The following is a 21,605-nucleotide window of genomic DNA, read 5'->3' on the forward strand; positions in this document are numbered from 1 at the left end:
ATTAACACGAGCCTTATTTTCTCAGTCACGAATATTTTTCTCTCAGTCTCAAATAGTTTCTATTCTTTAAGTCCCCCTGCCTATATCTCCTAAGAGCTCCCTGAAACACGGTTGAGCCCACCCAGACCTTTAGGAGTCTGAGTGAACCCGATGATGAAGCATGACACCAATAGGGTATGTGAGGGTTAAATAACAAAAGGAAATCTTTCTTTCTCTTCTTAATTGGCAAATTTATTGAATTTTACAAGGCTTGTTTGCAGTTAAGTGAAATACTGATTTACTATACCTTGTAAATTCTAGATCTCCAACACCTCTGGTGGATCTTTTTGTTGTTGTGTCTAAAAATACAGTCATTGTTAGGTCTCGGCTAGTAACGCGCGAAGCCCGTTCTCGCCAGAGAACTATAGCTGGCGTCTCAGCCCCGACAACGAGCTGGAATGTGGCTACAAGAGCCGGCTGCACGCGCAGCATTCCCTATGGTGGCGTCGGATTCCGACGTGCGCCTTCGGATTGGGTCGCGCGCGTGAGCTTCTACCGTAGACCGCTCACGTGACGTCGCGCGGCCCAATCCGAAGGCGCGAGTCAAAATCGGCTCTCGCAGTCCCGCCCCTTCTCGCCGAACCGGCACTCACTCTGCACGTCTTGTTTCCTTTGTAGACCCCTGCTTGTATGTGCAGCATTCCCTATGGCGGCGTCGGATTCCGACGCGCGCCTTCAGATCGGGTCGCGCGCGTGAGCTTCTACCGTAGACAGTTCACGTGACGTCGCGAGGCCCAATCCGAAGGCGCATATTTGGGTTTATGGCACGGTCGCCGGGTCTAGGATTTCTGGGCAACTGGAAGCCAATTGTGTGGCCCTGGCTCTCAGACGCCGCGCAGTAACAATGACAGCATTGGCTTCATTGCATATGCAATATGCACGCAGGAGGTTCCTATCACGGCTTACCGTGCAGAGCTCATTGAGTATTCATTTAGAGAAGGGAGTGGTGCGCTCTGGTCCGATGCTCAGCACCAACACAAAGCATGCGTGGGCCACGCCAGCCGCCTTGAGGCAGCATGTGGTGATGAGAGGAACCCGCTGTAGGCCCCTCATCATCTCCAGGCACTGCACAAATTGTGCTTTCAATCACAACACCGCAATTAAGCGTACTCGCCTCTCATTTTTTATTTATTAGCATTCCCAGCTTGAGGCGCACATGCACGCCTGTGTTGTGAGTGCCACCCTTGGTACATGTGCTCTAACACTATGGAGTCTTAAGGCGAGAGCGGCATGTCCTGTGCCCTGCTCCAGCACAGTGTGTGTGTGTGTTTGTGTGTATGTGATGTGAGAGTGTGTTCGTATGGGTGTGTGTATGGGTGTGTGAGAGAGCACGAGAGAGTATGTGTCTGTGTGCATACCCAGAAGCGCACACTGCACCAGTGCATGCGCCTCTTCTTTATTTAAAAGGAGTCCCAGCTCGAGGCGCACAACCACACACACACACACAACCACACACACAACCACACACACACAGCCACACACACACAGCCACACACACACAGCCACACACACACACACAAATACACCCCACTACACACACACAACCACAAGTACACACAACCACACACAACCACACATACAACCACACATACAACCACACACCGTCAGTATGCTTGCACTGGGCACAAACACCACCTGCCGTCAGTGCATGTTTTCACCGGGCACAAACACCACCAGCCGTCAATGCACGCTTCCACCGGGCACACACCACCAGACGTCAGTGCACACTTTCACAAGGCACACACATACCACCAGACGTCTTTGCATGCTTTTACCAGGCACACACACACGCCCCAGCCGTCAGTGCACGCTTTCACCAGGCACACATCATCAGCTGTCAGTGCACTCTTTCACCAGGCACACACACCACCAGCCGTCAGTGCACGCTTCCACCAGGCACACACACCACCAGCCGTCAGTGCACACTTCTACCAGGCACACACATCACCAGCCATCAGAGCACAATTTCTACAGGCACACACACCACCAGCCATCTGTGCACACATCAATTGTTAACTCATCCACAATTAACTATTGTAGCAATCACAGTATGGTGCACTTTACTTTTAAACATATTCATCTAAAGCACAGCATGCCACCATTGCTACAAAAATAAATACACATTTATTTGTCATACAATTTATAGACTTTGTTGCACTTGGTGTTGCAATATTTAACAATGCCAATAGCTCAAACTTAATTAATCCGAGACCTATTGCATTGCAAATGCTTGTTATAAACTGGTATCGGATTTCCTTGGTGTCAGGTTGATTTCGGCTTTATTTGTTTTGGTGCTGTTTAAAGGCTTAACACTTGTCCCTTTGTGTAAGCCTTACTGGGTTGAGCTGAAGGTTTGACAAAAGAAACCCAAGGGTCCTAAGAGGTTGGTAAGTGTATTACACGGTGAGGTCGCACATCCACACAAGATAATACACCCCATTTCCTCACATTCACCCAATAATAATACATTCAGATCAATGAGAGGGAGGCTGTATAATTTAGCTGTGCCTGTACCCACTCAACAATAGCGTATATGGGAATGAGGTCCTCCCCTGCACAGCCACATCACTCAACACCTCTGCGAACACCACTGGCTCCCGGTGAACAGAAGAATAACCTTCAAACCCCTCACCCATGCTTGCAAGGCCCTCCACAACGCCGGACCAACATACCTGTACAGCCGCCTCGCCTTCCGCGCACCCAAAAGACACCTCTGCTCTGCCCAGCTTATCCTAGCCACCGTCCCAAGGATCCGCAAGACCAGAACCTGAGGAAAGTCCTTCTCCTTCCTTGCTGCCAAGACCTGGAACACCCTACCCCTCCACGTCATACTATCTCCCATGCTACCTCAGTTGAGAAAGGGCTTCAAGACCTGGCTCTTCCAGTGACCCCCAGCACTCAGACGGATCTGCTCCCCAGCTCCTTGAGACCCTCACGGGTGAGTAGATGTGCTTTACCAACCCTTGATTGATTGACGGAGCTGAATAGGTGTGTTTAAAGAAGCTCGCTTTCCATCTTGAAAAGAATTGTTAAAGAGTGCATAGGCAAATTGTTTACTAAATGCACATCGGAACAGACTTCGCAAAGAACTGGAGGAGTCTGGCAGTTAAAATTAAAGCTTGCCAAAACAGTCAGCCAAAAGTGCGAGAGTGGGGCGATGAGTGTTGACCAAAATGCAAAATAAAGTCAACTATGCCTGAAATGAGAGAAATACTGAAGGTGAAAGACAGATGTGAAGAATGGTGCTGCCCCATGAATGTATACTTGTTTTTTTGTCTCCAGGTAGAGGCACTGTTCTGCAAAACCTAAAGACATTATAACTGCAAAAGAGCTATGGCCTGCCAATACTTGTGTCACACACAAGCCTGGCCATGTCTGGCTGGGAAGGCAGCTGGGTTCCTGGACAGAGCACGGATGAAGAGCTGAGGCAGACTAGCAAGGAGAGCGAGAGCCATAAAGCAAAGAAAACAAGCATTGGCATAACCAATAGGTCTCGCCTTTAGGACCTTATAAGTGTTTAGCCATGCAACGGTTGATATTGTTGCACCAATGATTGTGCTGCATAACTAAATACTTATAAGGTCCCAAAAGCGAGACCTATCAGCTATGCCAATGCTTGCTAATAACATCCGCCTTGACTGTAATGAGGCCTGAATTATCTTTTCTGGTATTTGAGATGGGGGCACGCACCCCGGCCCCTCTTTTGTGCTGCCACCAGACCAAATCCCCTGCCCCACCAGCACCCTCCCTCCATGGTACAGCATTCCTGATTTGTGAGGGGTGGGTTAACAAGGTACAGCAAACACCAGATCCTGACAGGCCTCCTGTGCTACAGAAGAGCTGGGGGAGGGGTGATAGACCCTGGCCCCGTCTTTCCAACACTGCCGCCTGGGGGGGAGGGGGCTGCGCTTAACTCGGCCGATACTCACACTGCCCTTACAGCAAGGACGCTCTGTTGACATTTAGACACTCGAGAGGGGAAGCTGTATTTTTATGTCTCGCGCCTAGCGTTGCAGTGGGAAGCACTGCTCGCGCAGCGCGAGACCTCATGTGCGGGGTTCTGAAAGCTCACCACACGCTTGTGCGTGTGGTTTTGCTTTCGCCAACTGCAATTGGCTTTTGCGTGGTTTTTTTAAAACAAAATACAGCATGCAATTGGGCAAAGGTCCTGCATGTCCTGCCTTTGCTCCGCCCACGTCCCACCGGTGTCTGTTACGCGCAGCAGCGCGCGATCACCTCGCTTCCGCGCCCCCGCTCCTCTGTGGTGCGCGCGCATCACTAGTTTCGATTCCCGCCCCTGCTCCTCTGTGGTGAGCGCGTACCACTGGTTTTTTGGGGCTTTTTCTGGATTTGAAAATGATGGAAAGGGCTCTGTACTGATTGTTTTCAGAATCCATGTTGCAGATTCTGTTTCATGATGGCGGCGTGGGGTAGGTGCTGAAGGCTTGTTACACGGACGACTAACTCCAAGAGACTGGAAGTCTATATCCGATGTAAAGATCGCCAGGTACTGTTGTTGCCTAGATTCTCTAACCATTAGGTAGATGACGCGCAACACAGGTATAGACATTGTACTACACTCACTTTATTTGTTTAAATAGTCACGGAACATTAGATCCTAGAACAGATCTCACCAATGTAGACAGTAATTCAAAAGAAAATATTTTTTTTGTTATTTTTCTTGATATTCTGGGTCCTGAAGAATCGCCAGTCACTAGACACAGGTGAGAAACATGTCGATCAACCAGAGCACATACTAAACCTAGACTCGATACAGGAAACATAATATTCCAACGAGTACCGGTTAGTTTTTCTTTTTTAATTAGAGCAGGGGACCCCCAGAATAAACCTGATCCTGGTACTCCTAGCCCGAGTTTAAACTCACAGACCAAGTCTACGTTATTCTGGCCCCACACCCCCACTTCATCATACGGCAGTTGGATAAAAGATCTCCGCCAAAGTGCCCCTCTTTGAGGTGTCGCCCGTTGGGTATTGCACCGCCGACCCAACGAGGAGCAAGCCCAGATAATGGCGCAGACTCCCGCAAGGGTGTGTGAGGGCATTACATCCAATACTATGGATGCCCAACTGTAGTTCCCATTGAGATTCTACAACATCCTCACATACCTGCACGACTAGTACATTCCTTTTTGTTCTGAGGAACAGCTCAGCCTTTTTGTATCACAGGTATGTGATCAGTGTAACAATAACAGCACTTTTTTATTTTTAGAGGGAGAGTACCGGCACTTCTCAAGAGAAATGCTATACTTTTAATTAAAGAGTACCGACACTTCTCAGAAACAAACAGGTACTCTGGTACAGAATACCTGCACTATTATTTTTCCATTTCAAGCACTGGCGCTGACCTCACCTGGAAGTTCGGGTTCTTTAAATACACCGGGGTATTTTTAGTTCCTCAAGCGGGTTTTTGGATAAAGTTGCCCAGACTCTCGGAGGACTTGGAGAAGAAGCAGGACCCCCGGGAAGGGGCAGCAGTGTTTCCCCTCAGACAAAGTGTGCGTTTGTCATGCACCGCTCCCCAGGGGAGGGAGGCTTTGTGCTTTTGAGCCCTGGATGGAAAAGTTGCCCTCCCCCCCCCCCCCTGTGAGGGCTGGTCTCTGGGGCACAGGGGCCGAGAGACCGATACCACAGCTGGGAGGCAGGCCCGGCCGGGCAGGGAGGGTTTCAAACCCACTCAAAGACGTGGTAGTTTCTTCCCATTCAGCAGCCAAGCCGCGCAGCCCTGCTCTCACCCACATGCTATCCCTGGCGGTGCACGTGACAGAGGTTTACACGGCCACCTTTGCATGTTCCTCCACACCTAAAGCACCCCCACCCGTACTCCCATAATGCACTTCTTAATACGGGGTTGCCTGAACTCTGTTGCTGCTCTAGGGTGGTGTGAGCGGTGTTATATGGTGGCTCCTCCGTACTACAGGGGCCTGTAGTAGGGGCTCGCACCTATTCTGGTATAGAACAGGCCAGGTGACGAGTTAGTGCATTTAGGGGTAAAGCAGCCCAGGGGGCGTGGCTTGTAAGGAGTGCACTTGTTCTGCAGTATGACATGCACTGTGTGGTATGCTATAGTGCAGACTCTTGGGGTGGCCACGATCCTAGGGCAGGCGTTGTTTTGGGGTACATAGATACAGGGTGGCATTAAATCTGTGTATAGCACATGGTGTGCAAGGGTAGTGATGATGTAGAAGTGGGCCTAATTAGTGAAGCAGGCACCATTTGCTTTGTTCACCGATCCAAGATCGCAGACGCCATTTTGATCGGTAAATAATAAAAACGTATATGTGCAAAAGTACTTTTTTGATAGCAGTGCTGCATGGCAGCTGCCAAAAAACACAGTTGATGGACTGAATGTAGAACAATGTCATACATTCACCCCAGTACAAGGATCTGGGCCTAAATCCATCGTTTTTTTGCACTCCACACCACCCTGGGTTAGACACTGGCTATATGCAAATCAGCTCTGACCCTGTGCCTCATGGGAACAGTCCAGTCCGAACTACCAAGCCATGTCTTTCCCAGACCGGAATCAAGCATTCAAGGACCGGTTTCTGGCTATCAGCCTTCATTCAGCCTGGATAGCTTGACTCCAGTGGTGTGGAGAGCCTGGGACTCATGTCTGAGCATACCCAGCCCACTCGGGGTGAAAATTGCAAAAAACACAGTTGATGGACAGAATGTAGAACAATGTCATACATTCACCCCAGTACAAGGATCTGGGCCTAAATCCATCGTTTGTTTGCACTCCACACCACCCTGGGTTAGACACTGGCTATATGCAAATCAGCTCTGACCCTGTGCCTCATGGGAACAGTCCAGTCCGAACTACCAAGCAATGTCTTTCCCAGACCGGAATCAAGCATCCAAGGACCGGTTTCTGGCTATCAGCCTTCATTCAGCCTTGATAGCTTGACTCCAGTGGTGTGGAGAGCCTGGGACTCATGTCTGAGCATACCCAGCCCACTCGGGGTGAAAATTGCAAAAAACACAGTTGATGGACAGAATGTAGAACAATGTCATACATTCACCCCAGTACAAGGATCTGGGCCTAAATCCATCGTTTTTTTGCACTCCACACCACCCTGGGTTAGACACTGGCTATATGCAAATCAGCTCTGACCCTGTGCCTCATGGGAACAGTCCAGTCCGAACTACCAAGCCATGTCTTTCCCAGACCGGAATCAAGCATCCAAGGACCGGTTTCTGGCTATCAGCCTTTATTCAGCCTGGATAGCTTGACTCCAGTGGTGTGGAGAGCCTGGGACTCATAGCCCAGCACAGTCAAGAGATGACTTCTAATGTTTCACTGAGGACATCACAGCACTGCGGACCATTAAGGAAACAAATGGGGAAAAGTGATTGTAAAGATGCACTGGTGGAGGCGAAGGGATTGAAACCAACAAGGTGGGCAGAAGCGGATGCGGCCGCGAGACACGCTCTGTGGTGGGGGAGGGGCAAAGCGAGGCGCTTGGGAGAGCAGGTGAGAGAAAAGCCAGATAGAGCCTGATCGGGCGCTGTAAGCTGGTGGCTGCGCGCGTGGAAGCACGCGTAACATCAAGCGCTAGGCCAGCAAAAGTGTGTGGTAGCACTTTTGCAAGCCACATACTAAATGTCTCGCAGAGCAGCGCATGCACTGGCTCAACGAGACCTAAAAAGAGAAGCTCTACAACTGGAGAGAAAAAAACTAGGAAAGTGGTGGTTTTGGGTGAGGATGAGAAGCCCTACTTCAGTCCACACGGAAGGTCTGCAGTGGGTGTTGAGCCAGAACAGTCCAAGTGGTAGTGCAGGCCCCCGGTAGAAACGAAAGGAGGAGTCGATAAACACAAGATGGAAGAGAGAAGCACCCTCTAGTTCTTGCAGGTTACGGGGAGATGGGTCTGACATGAGTTCCAAAAGACCCTATGGGCGACAGGGTACTCTAAAAGAATCTCTAAGATCATAAGATAACAGGACAAATGAGATCACTGCCACCCCACCAAAGAGACACAGGGAGCAGCAGCCAGCAAACATGCTTTCAAGCCAGTAAGCGGGTGCTCATATAGGTGCACAAAATTACTCTCATGAGGGATTTATTTATGAAGGTTTTTCTTGCAGGGAAACACGAACATGAGCACATTTTGGAAAGCAGATTTCCAGGAATATTGGTATTCTTTGCGATCCCTGGAAAAGTTTGAAATCTGTACCGAACTTAAGAATGGAAAATAAAGAGTTTTTACCCATGCGGCCTGGTTGGGCTACATATATTTACCAAGCATGAGTGGGCTGATCGTTGAAAATACAGTCTGTACACTTTATATTTTGGCACACCTTTAATACATAACCTTTCACAATATCAAGTTAGTGTGGAAAAATGTTACACTGCAGTAGATTTTTAAGACGTGCCCCACATGCAGTCCCTAAGCCAAAAATAATGGGCAGGCTTGCTGTGAGACAGTCGCAAAATGACATTTTCTTTTATTTATTTTTATACATTATATATGGAACTATTTCATGTTGTGCAGCACTATAGAAGAAGCAGTGTTTAAAAACAAAAAAACTACAGTGCCACTGTATGTCGAAAAGAACATTAAAGTATTGGAAAAGGCACAGATTAAAGTGGGAGACGCCTCGAGTTACAAGGAGTGGTCGGGCCAGCTTGCGAAGATTTTCTGAGAAAAAGATTGGATTACTCTATTCGAGCTAGTATATGGGTCACATCCGGGGCCTGAATAGCTGCCAAATAATGTCAGAAAAGAAGGCAGCATGCGCTCGACACAGAAGGGCGGAGACCAGTTACTGTTTTAGGAATGGATCCGCCATGGAACAGCACATGATGTCCCCGAACAGCCTTAAATGACCTTTACAACATGGATTCCTGTACTTGTATGTATAACTCACATGAACGGGTTCTGGTGAAACAGCCCAGCTGGCTCATGCGCCACACGGGTCAGTGTCTATTTTGCAGGTCAAAGGTTTTGGTAGAACAGCTCAGTGGGTTAACAGACCTGCTGCTGAAACTGCCCTGACAAGTTTCCCAGGTGCATGCGTGATGTGCTGCTCTATTCCGTTTTTTCTGAATTCTGGTATTTGTAGTCTTGTTTATTGCGTTATGGAACATGACTACAAGTTCCACAATTAAAAAAAACTGAACTGGTGCAGCACATCATGCATGGACCTGTGAAACTTGGCAACTATGAAGAAATGCGTTACATGGACCTGAGAAACTTGGCAGCTATGCTGAAATGCGTTACATGGACCTGAGAAACAAGGCAGCTATGCTGAAATGCGTTACATGGACCTGAGAAACAAGGCAGCTATGCTGAAATGCGTTACATGGACCTGAGAAACAAGGCAGCTATGCTGAAATGCGTTACATGGACCTGAGAAACAAGGCAGCTGTGCTGAAATGCGTTACATGGACCTGAGAAACAAGGCAGCTATGCTGAAATGCGTTACATGGACCTGAGAAACTTGGCAGCTATGCTGAAATGCGTTACATGGACCTGGGAAACTTGGCAGCTATGCTGAAATGCGTTACATGGACCTGGGAAACTTGGCAGCCATTGCTGAAATGCGTTAATCTGCTCCTACATTTGGGAGTGCTGGTGTGGAGGAGGCCCGAGTGTATCCTGCGCGTGCATCTCAGTAAGAGAGCGTGTTATCCAAATCCGCTCCATTCATACACAGCTTTACTCTCCAGTAGCTGTGAGCCTGCTGCCGAGAACAGTGCACGCCGCATCGAGCACAGGCTTAAATCCAGGCAGAAAGGACTCATTATTTTAACCTTACGAGATTGATAAAATGAGCACCCATGAGTTCGCTGCGGGGTATGCACTATGTGGGCGCCTAAAGTCAGACAGCGGCAGTACAACGTCCGAACACGAAACCAACATGTGCAGACAGCTCAGAAACAGACAAGTTAGTTGAAAATCGTGGAGTGCATTTTTCCCAGGAATTCATATGCAAATGATGAAATAAGAATGTAATTCAACCGTGATCAGTGGCACAACATAGCACTTCTTACACAATCATTAAGCATATGACGCTGACAAGTTGTACCATTTACCTTGAAAATTTGTATTATTCTTGATTTTCCAAGAGTAATCGGAAATTACATCATACTGTACGTTTCAGGTTTTGTTAGCATTCTTCATATAGTAGTATATGAATAATAATAAAAACTGAAAAGTACAGTATGATGAAATTTCTGATTACTCTTGAAAAATAGTTAAGGACAACAAAGAGGTTTTTAAGGAAAAATGGTACAACTTCATTTGCAGAATGATTTTGGAACAAGTGCTATATTGTGCCATTGTACAAGATTGAATTGAATCACATTCGTGTTTCATCATTTGCTTATGAATTCTTGAGAGAAATGTACTCAAAGATTTTCAGTTAACTTGGCAATTCAGAGAAACACAGTTGGGCCAAACCTCAAGAGTGTACAATTTGCTGCGGTGGGACACACGAAGAATGGTATTACTAAGGAGGTTGCAGAGAGTTGGCACAAAAAAAAGAGTTTTGGAGCTCAGAATTTTACATCTGATGGGAGATTAGACGTGATCAGCGGCGAGCAAAGGTCAGCGGTGAACTAGATTCGGGGAAAGATAAAAGAGGTGGGGCGGGGGCAGGATGGTACTCAGATGCCTTCAAAGGGAACACAACTTAAGCCAGCTCAAGTCCCTCAGCACCGGAAAGAAAGCTTTACCATGAAATGGAAACAGCAAATGAGAACACTGATGTTTATCAGATTAAAATTGTGGCTAGGCTTGCAAGAAAGGCAACAATTCTTTAGTTATTTAGGTCATAGGGGACAAGATAATAAATCATGGTTTGCACACACTCTTCCTGATGTTATGAGAAACCCTCTCATCGTTTCCTCTCTATTTTCAGTGGCAAAGGGTCGGAGAACAACAGCACCTGGCAAAGACCACTCCTAACAGTGCTTTACATGGGGAAAAATAAGTGCAGGTACTCATCAAATTGAGCTAGGGGGCGGAGCTGAGGGCGGGGCATCTATATCTATATCTATACTAATATAATAAAGAGAGAGCCCAAACCTTTGAGGCGGGTAATCTCAGAAACCACAGCACCAATCACAACACCCAATACAGCGTTGGAAAGGGCAGTTGCAGCAGAAGGACATAGGCTATGCAGACGCCCACCATATACATTTAAAAGGTAAAAGAACCGTGCCAGAAAAGTAGTCCCTTGAGGGCGTGTCTGCGTTGTGCTGTGGGCGTGTGCTGGGGGCGTGACAAACGCTGGGGGCGTGTGGTACGTTCCGCCCTTCATGCCATGTCTCATATTGTGTGCTGTGGGCGTATGCTGGGGGCGTGTGCGGGATTACAGAAAAAAAAAAGCGAGCGTTGTGCTCAATATTTCATTGTTTTTTCTTCCCAGGTTCTGTACATTCCAGCTCCGGGTGTCCACCCTGCTCCCTTTAAATACCCCTGCACCCCATAATCATAACCCACCCTTACTCCTTAAAATACCCCAACACCCTTAAAAACTAACCCATCTTAACCCTATAAATATACCCTGTACCCCAAAACCCAAACCTAACCCTAAAAATACCCCTGTACCCCAAAACCCAAACCTAGCCCTGAACCCTATGAATACGCCTGTACCTCAAATCCCAAACCTACCACTGAACCCTAAAAATACCCCTGTACCCCAAAACCCAAACCTAGCCCTGAACCCTAAAAATACCCCTGTACCCCAAAACCCATACCTATCCCTAAACCCTAAAACTACCCCTGTACCCCATAACCCAAAACTATATCTGAACACTTAAAATACCCAAACACCCCAAAACATATACCCCAGTACCCCAAAACATATACCCCTATACCCATACTTACCTTATCCAAACATTTTAAAAAAACATGCTTTTACCATTCATGCATTTACAACGAATTTTGTTGTAAATGTATGCGTGGTAAAGCATATAAAATGTAATGCCATGCGTTATAATGGCATTGCGGAGTCATGGTACTTTCGTAATGAAAGTATACGGAGTGATGGTATGCGGAAAGAAAGTTGCGGAATAATGGGTGTTTACCCTCCCCCGGTAAGTACACTGGTGGCACGGCGCCCCACATCTCCAGCAACATACTCATATTTTTTCACCACTGATTTGAAAAATGCACAGGTCTCTCTCATTGATGGCCAGCACCGACATACACTTTTAGACACACCTACCGCCACAAGTTCTAGAATTGCGAAAATTTAGAGCTGGGGAGCTACGTTCGAACCTCGGCTTCAGCTCAACATCCTGTGATTCCAGGCAAATCGCTTTGTCTCCCCGTGCCTACCACAAATGAATGTGTTCTTCTGTAATGTAAATTGTGCTCATGCCATGTTGTCGAGTTAGAGCTATATAATATTGCAAGGAAAAATAAAGTAGGGAAACTCGAGTTCACATACTACTGAACGCGCACTCTTAACTGCATCAGCAGTGCACTGTGAATCGGAGCGTTTCACAGGCCTGTCACAGGTAAGAAATGCTATCAAAACGAAATCGTACAAAACAATATACTACTGGCCGGCAGCAATTCATACCCGGACAACGTCGGGACGGGCTGCTAGTGATTATATAAAGACACTACTGCGATCTGTCAAGTAATCATTTTGCCCTTAAATGACTCTTAACAGTTTCAAATTGCCTGCATGTGCAAATTAACTCTGCACATGTGGGCATGGCATATATAGACAATTAATAACCTGTCTTCTAATTATTATTATAGGTAGTTTTGTAGCGCGCTCTGCTACTGGAGAGTATTCTGGCGCGTTGCGGAGGTGACCAAACATAACACAGAGAGACAGCCTAGGCCTGACAAACAAACAGATGGGTCTTGAGATCCTTTTTAAACTTGGATAGACACTGGGCGGTACGCAAATGAAGAGGGAGAGCATTCCAAGCCTTCACAGTTACCACTGAAATAGATTGGCCGCCCAGCCTAGCCCGCTTATAGCGGGGAAGAGTCAGTTTGGCCATCGAGGCCGACCTGAGACAGCGAGGAGTGTAGAAGGAAAAGCGCTTCCTCAGGTAGCCGGGGCCTAGGTCATGGACAGTTCTAAATGACAGCACGAGAGATTTGAACATAATTCTCTGGGTTACAGGGAGCCAGTGGAGCGCGCGCATATGTGACCGAGCGCTCTGCCATTTCGGAATGCTAAACAAGATGCGGACCGCGGCGTTCTGGACAACCTGCAGTCGTTTGACCAGATACGCCGGGATACCACTAAACAGTGCATTAGCATAGTCCAATCTGGACAAGATGAGGGCACGCGCAACCGTTTCCCTAGCTTCTCTGGGCAACAGAGGGAAGAATTTTCTTAAAGCCCTTAGCGTAGCAAAACAGGTCCCTGACAGCTTCTTGATATGGTCCTCAAATCTGAGGTCTTCTCCGAACCAAATTCCGAGGTTCTTAGCCGGGCCTCCCATCACCTTGGGACTTAGAAAATCCGGGGGCCACAAATCATTCTTAAAGTTGGAGGGGAAGGACCCATAGAAGAGAACCTCTGACTTGTCCTCGTTGCATTTAAGCTGGGCCATCGCCAGCCAATGAAACACCGAGGAAAGACAGAGGTGAACAGCCGTTGTATCCAACTGGTCATCCGGCCAGGTAAAGAGCAGCTGGGTGTCATCGGCGTATCCGATGACCTTAGCCCCAAGCTGTTCGGCCAGGTATATCACAGGGGTGATGTAGGCGTTAAACATCAACGGGCTCAAAGTGGAGCCCTGAGGGACCCCCGTGCAGAGTGGTTTGGCCTTTGAGGCATACGGCGGCATCCATACTTGCTGTGTCCTATCAGAAAGGAAGGATGACAACCAAGCCAGTACCCCCGCCAATGCCAATCTCAGACAGTCTAGCAAGGAGGAGATTATGGGGGACGGTATCGAACGCGGCAGAGAGGTCTAAAAGAATCAAGACCGCTCTGCCGCCCCCATCCAGGCACTCTCGAATGGCCTCCGTCACCTCCACCAAAGCTGTCTCTGTGCTAAAGGCCGCCCTGAACCCTGACTGCGCCGGGTGCAGGGCATTGGATCTCTCGATAAAGCTGTCCAGTTGGCGAAAAGCCACCTTCTCACAGATCTTCGCCAAGGCAGGTAGCAAAGATATAGGGCGATAATTTCCCAGTACCGTAGCCTCAAGCCCTGACTTCTTCAGTAAAGGGAGCAGCATAGCTTGCTTCCAGCATCCCGGGACCGTGGCAGAAGACAGTGAAAGGTTCACAATCTGGGTGACCTCAGTACATACAGTAGACGCCACTCCAGAGAGAACCCGGGCAGGGCAAAGGTCAGAAGGTGAGCCCGATTTCAGGGACTGAAGGAGAGCCTGAACATCAGGCTCCTCAGCCACTGAAAAATCCAGAAACTGCTGTGAGGGGCAGTGAACTGTTTGAGAGACAGTAGTCATCAGAATATTGCCTGTGGGCAAGGCAGCGAGCAAATCCCTTTGAATTTTTTCACTGAAAAAACAGGATAGCTCCTCGCACCATTGAGAAGAAGAAGGAAGCAATGGTGAGTCTGCCACAGGGGATAAAAAGCTTTTAACAATAGAAAAGATCTCTATGCCCCTTTCAATTGTGTAAGCGCTGATTGCATTTAAAAGAACATGTTAGTTACAGCAGTTTCAGACACACCAAAAACATGATAAATGTATGAACATAAAGTGGTTAATTTCTCACAAAAAATTTATGAATTCCAAACAATGTGTTATGCTTTAGTTTCTGCGTTTTTATTTTATATTTGCATGTTCAGTTCTTATTTGTTTTATTAGGTACAGCATTCATACTTTCTCTTGCCCATGAGTACACACTCACACACAGGCCCAAGAACAAGCAGACATGGACACACAAAACATTCCTCACGTTTTCGGTTAAAATACCTTCACATATTGTCCTGATGCTCTCTCTGTCGCTTCCGCACTCACACACAAAATCAGACATTCACTGGCACAAAAGGCTCACAATAGAATTAAATATGTTATTTACAATTCCTACTTCCTACAGCTTTTTCCTTTTAGACTCTCATCCAGTTGTCTGTACTTTCAGTGCCTGCGCAATTTCACACTTGTGATTTACAGTGCAGGGTCTGATCGGACCCTGTCACTCACAGCGTGATACTGAGCTTTCTCCCCTGCCACACTAACAAAATGTAAAGAGCCGCCGCTGAATGATTCAGCAGCGGCTCAGCACAGGGCTACCGTGGCACTTTGACAGAGAGTGGCGTTCAGACAGCCACATCCTCAGCAGCTCAAGTACCACTGAGCCTACCAGTTATAAGTACCGGTACGCTCCGTGGCGATGAAAAAGTGCCGGTTCTCAGGAGGATAAAAATAAAAAGTGCCGATACTCCGTACCGGTGAGTACCGGCCCATTTAAAGCACTGACTCCTGGCCACCCCTCAAGGAGGCGATGGTCCTCGGCAACTGAGCAGATAACTGCCTTCCATGACCCTATACCTGTTCGCTCCTCACCTGTTAATGCCGTTGGGTCGCAGGTCCTTGCCCTTCAGGCTGAAGTCTCCCAGGTAGGTTGGTGCCATGCATTTTATGAAGTCCTCTTCTATACCACCCGCCGTCGTCACCAGGACGTCAACCTAGGAGAGAACGAAGAGTTACCACTGAAGCCAATGGCCGCCCGGGCATCGAGGAGATGGCAGTGGAAAGCACACGGAGGGAAATTCATCACAACGTCGCAAGAGCACGTGGGTGACTCTCTAGCATGTGTCTCTTATTCAAGTCAGTAACAGGCTTTTCTATAGTGATTATTTCTATATTCCTCCAAGTACAAACAAGCATTGGAAATGCCATAGGTCTCGCATTTGCTCCAGTTAGAGATATTGGTGTTGTAAATGACAATGTATCTGTGTTATGGAGTGTATGTATGTGGTGTGTAGTGGAATTATGTGGGTTGGATTGGAACGGTTAGTTGTGAAATTGTGAGGCGTGGATCTGTGTGGGATGGAGTTGATTTGTAGAGTGTAATTATGTGGCATGGTGTGCAGTGTACGTATGCGGATAGTAAATATGTGGTATTGAGTGTACTTTGAATTATATAGAGTAGGATTGCGTGTTGTGGAGTATAATTATGTGGAATGGTATTTTGTGTTGTGGTATGTAGTGGAGTTTAATTATGTGGTGTGCTGTTGAATTATGTGTCGTAATGTTGAATTGTGTGCTGTGGATTGGATGTATGTAGCATGTTGTGTAATTGTGTAGTTGAGATGAATTAGGTGATTTGGTGTCATATGTGGTGAGTGGAAAACAGAGGGAGGGATCACATGAACAGGACACATATTAGGGACACAGTGGAAAGTAGATGCGATTTAAGAAGAAAGTTTTCGCATGTTAAAGAAATACACTTCTTTGACTTTTGAAGAGAGTAGGCCATATTTTGCATGGTCTTGCTGGGTAATTTACATGGCAAACATTTTCAGGGCTGGGTCTGTGCATCTGCATTTGTAAAACCCTTACTTGACAGAAATTAACAAAAGCTCAACATTTGTTTAATCATGTGGGCACGGAAAGAGCACGTGCCTCGAGGCACAGCGCTTAATGTGGGGCAGCCAATAGACTGACAATTAGGAGATGGCTAGATTTATGTGGCATGATGTTGTGTAATAATGTGTTCATTGCTATTATTTGGCGTGGAGTCGAAGTATGGGATTTGCAGTGGAATTGTTTGTTGTGGAATTGTGTGGTGTAGTGGAGTTATGTGTAGTGGAATTATGTGGCATGGGGTGCAGTGGAATTATGCGTATAGTAATTATGTGGTATTCAGTGTAGTGGGATTATGTGGAGTGGGATTGTGTGTGAGGCAGTGTAATTATGTTTAATGGTAATGTGTGTTTTGGAGTGGTATGTAGTGGAGCGGAATTATGTGGCATGTTGTTGAATTATGTTGCATGATGTGTAGTGGAATGATGTGTTGTGGAGTGGAACTATGTGGTTTAGTGTGGAAATATGTGGTGTGGTTTGGAATTGTGTGGCGTTGAGTGAATTTATGTTGAGTGGAATTATGTGGCATGGTGTGGAGTATCTATGTGGAGTGTTGCTATGTGGCATGGAGTGGATTTATGTGGAGTGTAATTGTGTGGGGTTGAATTATGTGGTGTTATGTGGACTGTAAATATGTTGTGTGGAGTGTAAATATATTGTGTTGAGTGGTATTGTGTGGTGTGCAATTGTGTGGATTTATGTGGCATGATGTGGAGTGCAATTATGTGGATTGGAGTAGAATTATACTGCATGGAATGGTATTATAGGTAGTGTAATTATGTGGCATGGAGTGGAATGATGTGGAATGGAATTGTGTGGCGTGGAATTATAAGGCGTTGAAATTTGTTGTGTGTAGTGGAATTATGCTGTGTGGATTTTTGTGTTGTGGAATTGTGTGGCACATAACTGTGTGGCGTTGTGTTGAATTATGTGGAGTTGAATGCTTCTTTACTAGTCTCTTTTATTGAAGGAAGAGTGACAGCTTTTCTTGAATTATCCACGAATACTACCCTATGTGAATGACCACATGTATGCCATCTGCAGGGCAGTTTCAAAGGCATGGCAAACTCGGCCTTTCATTCTTCTGACAACCGAATGCTGGTTTATATGGGGACTACTTCTGCATCCGGAATGTTCTATTACATGGTGTGAGAAGTTGGCCTGATATATGATGCTCACTAGTTCTAGTGATCACCTTGTATCAGTCCAAACAACCCTTATGGTGATTGGTTGTAAGTCAACCTTATAGACCAGCTATCCTAATAGTAGCATGGACAAAGCAGTCTTAGGCTAAACTCTTTTGGCATGTGAAGCCAGCTGTTTTACCACAATATAACCCCTTGAATACCAGATGAAAGGACACCACACAGTTTGTTATGAAAATAAACAGTCTATTTATTAATAACACCTCTGAACTCTTTATGAGGTCAGAGGGCTAAGCACATGACAATCTCTTACGAAAAACACTACATGTTGCACAAAATTACAATGGTGCCCTAGGGGCACGACAAACCATATACTAAGTAAGTGGAATGTGAAAGTCGATAAAAGGAATGGAGCTGTCCAGAGGCTGTAGGATCGATGGGACCACGCTATACTAACTTCAGGTAAGTAATAGGAGGCCCACGGAACGCGTGTGCAGAGTGTGAACTCACACGCGAGATGCATAACAACGTCTATGGACAGTACAGTTCAAGTTAAAGGTGAGTACGGACAATCCTGACTTGGTAGGACTAAAACGACTGTGGAACTGGACACTAGGACAGTTAAACTACCCTTGAGCACCGAAATGCTCTTGTTACCTCACCCACGGGCCGCGGGTGCATAGGTGTCAAAGTGCGTCGGGTTCTCGCGTTGAAGTCAATGGAGCCTGAAAGAAAAGATGCTGCAGGCGACCAGGAGGAAGATGTCCGGTGCAATCCAAGGGTGGATTGTTGAAGAAGGAGACCTGAAAGCAGAGGGGACAATGTTCACAGTCACTAGCCAGTGACTGGAGTGGAACCAGGAAGGAACCAGATGTCGTCGTCGTGATCAGGTGAAGAGTGGACGCTTGACTCTGCAGCCACGTGGACCAGGAGGTGTCTTCGCCGACCAGGATGGAGGCACGAGCTGTCCCACGCAGACTCTCGCTGTAGGCGGTGTTGGATCCGGAATCGGCATCAACAGGCCTTGGCAAAGGCAACCCACGCGGTGAGTGAAGAAGGCGTCTGGTGCGGACTAGGAGAGTCCGGGGTGCCCCTCTTTAGGAAGGGAGCAAGGGCCAGTCTGGAGCAACCAGACCAGCAGCAAAGATTCAAAGGTTCGTCGTCTGGGAGGCCACTAGCCAGCCGGTAAGTGACCAGACAACGCGTCGAGCAGCAAACAAGCAGAAGGGCCCCACGCAGATCTCGTGGAAGCTGGAGGGCTGATCGTCGGTGCAGGAGCTGCTCGGGGTTAGGGCTTCTCAGTCCCCAAAGCACTTGGTCGAGTTTACCTCGGGAGTCGTGCTGGAAGCGAAGTGCAGGTTCGTTCAAGATGGCCGGTCCCACGTGTCTCGTCGCACCCACGGGTCTCAGCTTTGCTGAAGATGTGAGTTGAGGTCGGAGAGGTCTGGGAATCCGGGTCTCGTCGGGCTCTGAAGTCTGGATCCTCGAGGGAAGACGACAAAGTGAAGCCGGTGGACGCTTGATGGTGCCTGCTTGTGCAGGGTGGACACTCCTTGCCCACAAGGGAGATTCTTCAGTCTTCTGTGGAGCAGAACGTCGAAGGCCAGAGTTTCTTCTTGTTAAATAGTTCAGGATAATCTAATTTGGAATGGGACCAGCTCCTACCTCTATTCTCCTAAAGGGGGCTGCACTACTGACTAGGTCCCTCCCCTGGGTGGGACCAGGAAGGGGGGTGGCTACACCCCCTATCCTTTGTCCGGTTTCCCGCCAGAGCTGGGGCTGGAGTGCCCCAGCAACTGGTTTGAACCGGTGTATGCACAGGGCACCTTGTGTGCCCCAGGCATGTCTCATTCCTTTCAGGCCTCCCTACCTCAATACACAAAGTCCTGTCTGGGGTGGTGCTAGCACCTCCCAAGGCAGGAAACCCTTTGTCCAAGCCATCCTCGCTGGAAGGACTCCCAGCAGCAGGAGGTCAGACTTGTGTCTGTGGTGGCAGCATCCATTTTGTGATGCTGAGGCTCGAGTTAACTTTAACCGGGGTTCACAGTTACATACATGTCATGTCCCTCTAGAAGGGTGGAATGCTACCCCCGTCGCCAGAATTGGTGAGGGGGTAGTATTCCAAATCGTACGACACCTTACTCGACATGTTTTGATAATGTTATACCAGAGTTAGCATTTAACCGCGAGGATTATAATGCACTTAAGAGTATATGGTATAGCGTTATCATGGAACAGCTATTAGGACTTGGTTCCGCAAGCTGCAAACGGGCTCAGCTCATGCCAGAGCACCATCTCACATAATTCCAAGCACTCTGCCTTCAGGATTGATAAGGCCTTCCATAGGAGTGACTCATAGGAATATATGTGTCCATTTTAGGGTTAGATATAGGTATACTATATCTACAGCAAAGGGTGTTTAAACCACCTTGCCCCAGCTGTTATGCAGCCAGTTGTGTCAGATTTAGATGGCCAGCCAGGGGTGGCATAATACATGCTTCAGCCCCTGGTAGGCCCTGGGTACACCCATGCCCTGGGTACAGGGACTGATAAGGTGGCCCAGTACCAATTGGTAAATGCACCTAAAGTACATGGTTGTCAATTTAGAGAGAGAACAGCTAGGCTGTGGGTCTGATTAGCAGGCCCACAGCCAGGGAAAGTCGTAAACCAGTGAAGCAAAAAGCAAAAATCTGGGGTGACCATAGGATTGCAGACTCCACTCTCCTACATAACCCCCCCCCCAAACTTAGGGACATTAAACTAACCTTGACCAGGTGAGTCTTCCTGTTCTAAGTGGAAATACCTGGAGAGACCATCTGCATTGCCATGGTCAGTCCCTGGTCTGTGCTCCACTGTAAAGTCCATCCCCTGTAGGGAAATGGACCACCTAAGAAGTTTGGGGTTTTCACCCTTCATCTGATTTAGCCATAAGAGGGGCTTATGGTCAGTCTGAATCTTGAAGTGAGTTCCAAACAAGTATGGCCTCAACTTCTTCAGGGCCCAAACCACAGCAAAGGCCTCCCTCTCAATAGCTGACCAACGTTTCTCTCTAGGGGTCAGCCTTCTGCTTATAAAAGCAATGGGCTGGTCATGACCATCAATATTCAGTTGAGAAAGAACAGCTCTCACACCCAACTCAGATGCATCTGTTTGGACAATGAAGGTTTTGGAGTAGTCAGGACTCTTGAGAATAGGTGCAGTACACATGGCCTGCTTTAGGTCATCAAATGCCTTTTGACAGCTAACTGTCCACTGAACTTTCTTTGGCATTTTCTTGCTTGTCAGGTCATTAAGTGGTGTCACAATGGACCCATAATTCTTGACAAACTTCCTATAGTAACCACCAGACAGGCCCAAGAAAGCTCTGACCTGTGTCTGGGTGGTTGGAGTAGCCCAGTCCGTTATGGCCTGTATCTTGCTCTCCAATGGTTGAACCTGGCCTCCACCCACAAGGTGGCCCAGGTACACAACCTGACTCTGCCCTATCTGGCACTTAGTAGCCTTGATAGTGAGGCCTGCCTTTTGCAGGGCCTCCAAAACTTTCCTCAGGTGAATCAGGTGATCCTCGCAGGTGGAGCTAAAGACAGCAATATCATCTAGATATGCTGCACAGAAGTCATCCAACCCAGTAAGAACTTGGTTCACCAACCTGTGAAAAGTGGCAGGTGCATTTTTCAAACCAAAGGGCATCACAACAAATTGGTAATGACCTCCTGGGGTAGAAAATGCTGTTTTGGCCTTGGCATCCTCAGCTAACCTGATCTGCCAATAACCAGCTGTTAGGTCAAATGTACTTAAGAAAGTTGCAGAAGCCAACTTGTCTATCAGTTCATCTGCCCTAGGTATTGGATGGGCATCTGTCTTAGTGACAGCATTGAGACCCCTGTAGTCTACACAAAACCTCATCTCTCTTACC

At 47.5% G+C, this 21,605-nt stretch overlaps 1 protein-coding gene across 5 annotated transcripts in view; it reads right to left on the reverse strand.

Annotated features, from left to right (window-relative positions):
• The window catches only part of DHPS (deoxyhypusine synthase), a 352,040-nt gene that overhangs the window by 101,422 nt on the left and 229,013 nt on the right, over nucleotides 1-21,605 (reverse strand). For all 5 annotated transcript variants that reach the window (XM_078689208.1, XM_078689207.1, XM_078689203.1 and 2 more), the window contains exon 4: nucleotides 15,522-15,643. In XM_078689208.1, coding sequence (XP_078545334.1) covers nucleotides 15,522-15,643 — 122 coding nt within the window. The remainder of the gene's footprint in view (nucleotides 1-15,521; nucleotides 15,644-21,605) is intronic.

The sequence above is a fragment of the Lissotriton helveticus genome, chromosome 1_1, assembly GCF_964261635.1.
Source record: "Lissotriton helveticus chromosome 1_1, aLisHel1.1, whole genome shotgun sequence".
Lineage (NCBI taxonomy): Eukaryota > Metazoa > Chordata > Amphibia > Caudata > Salamandridae > Lissotriton > Lissotriton helveticus.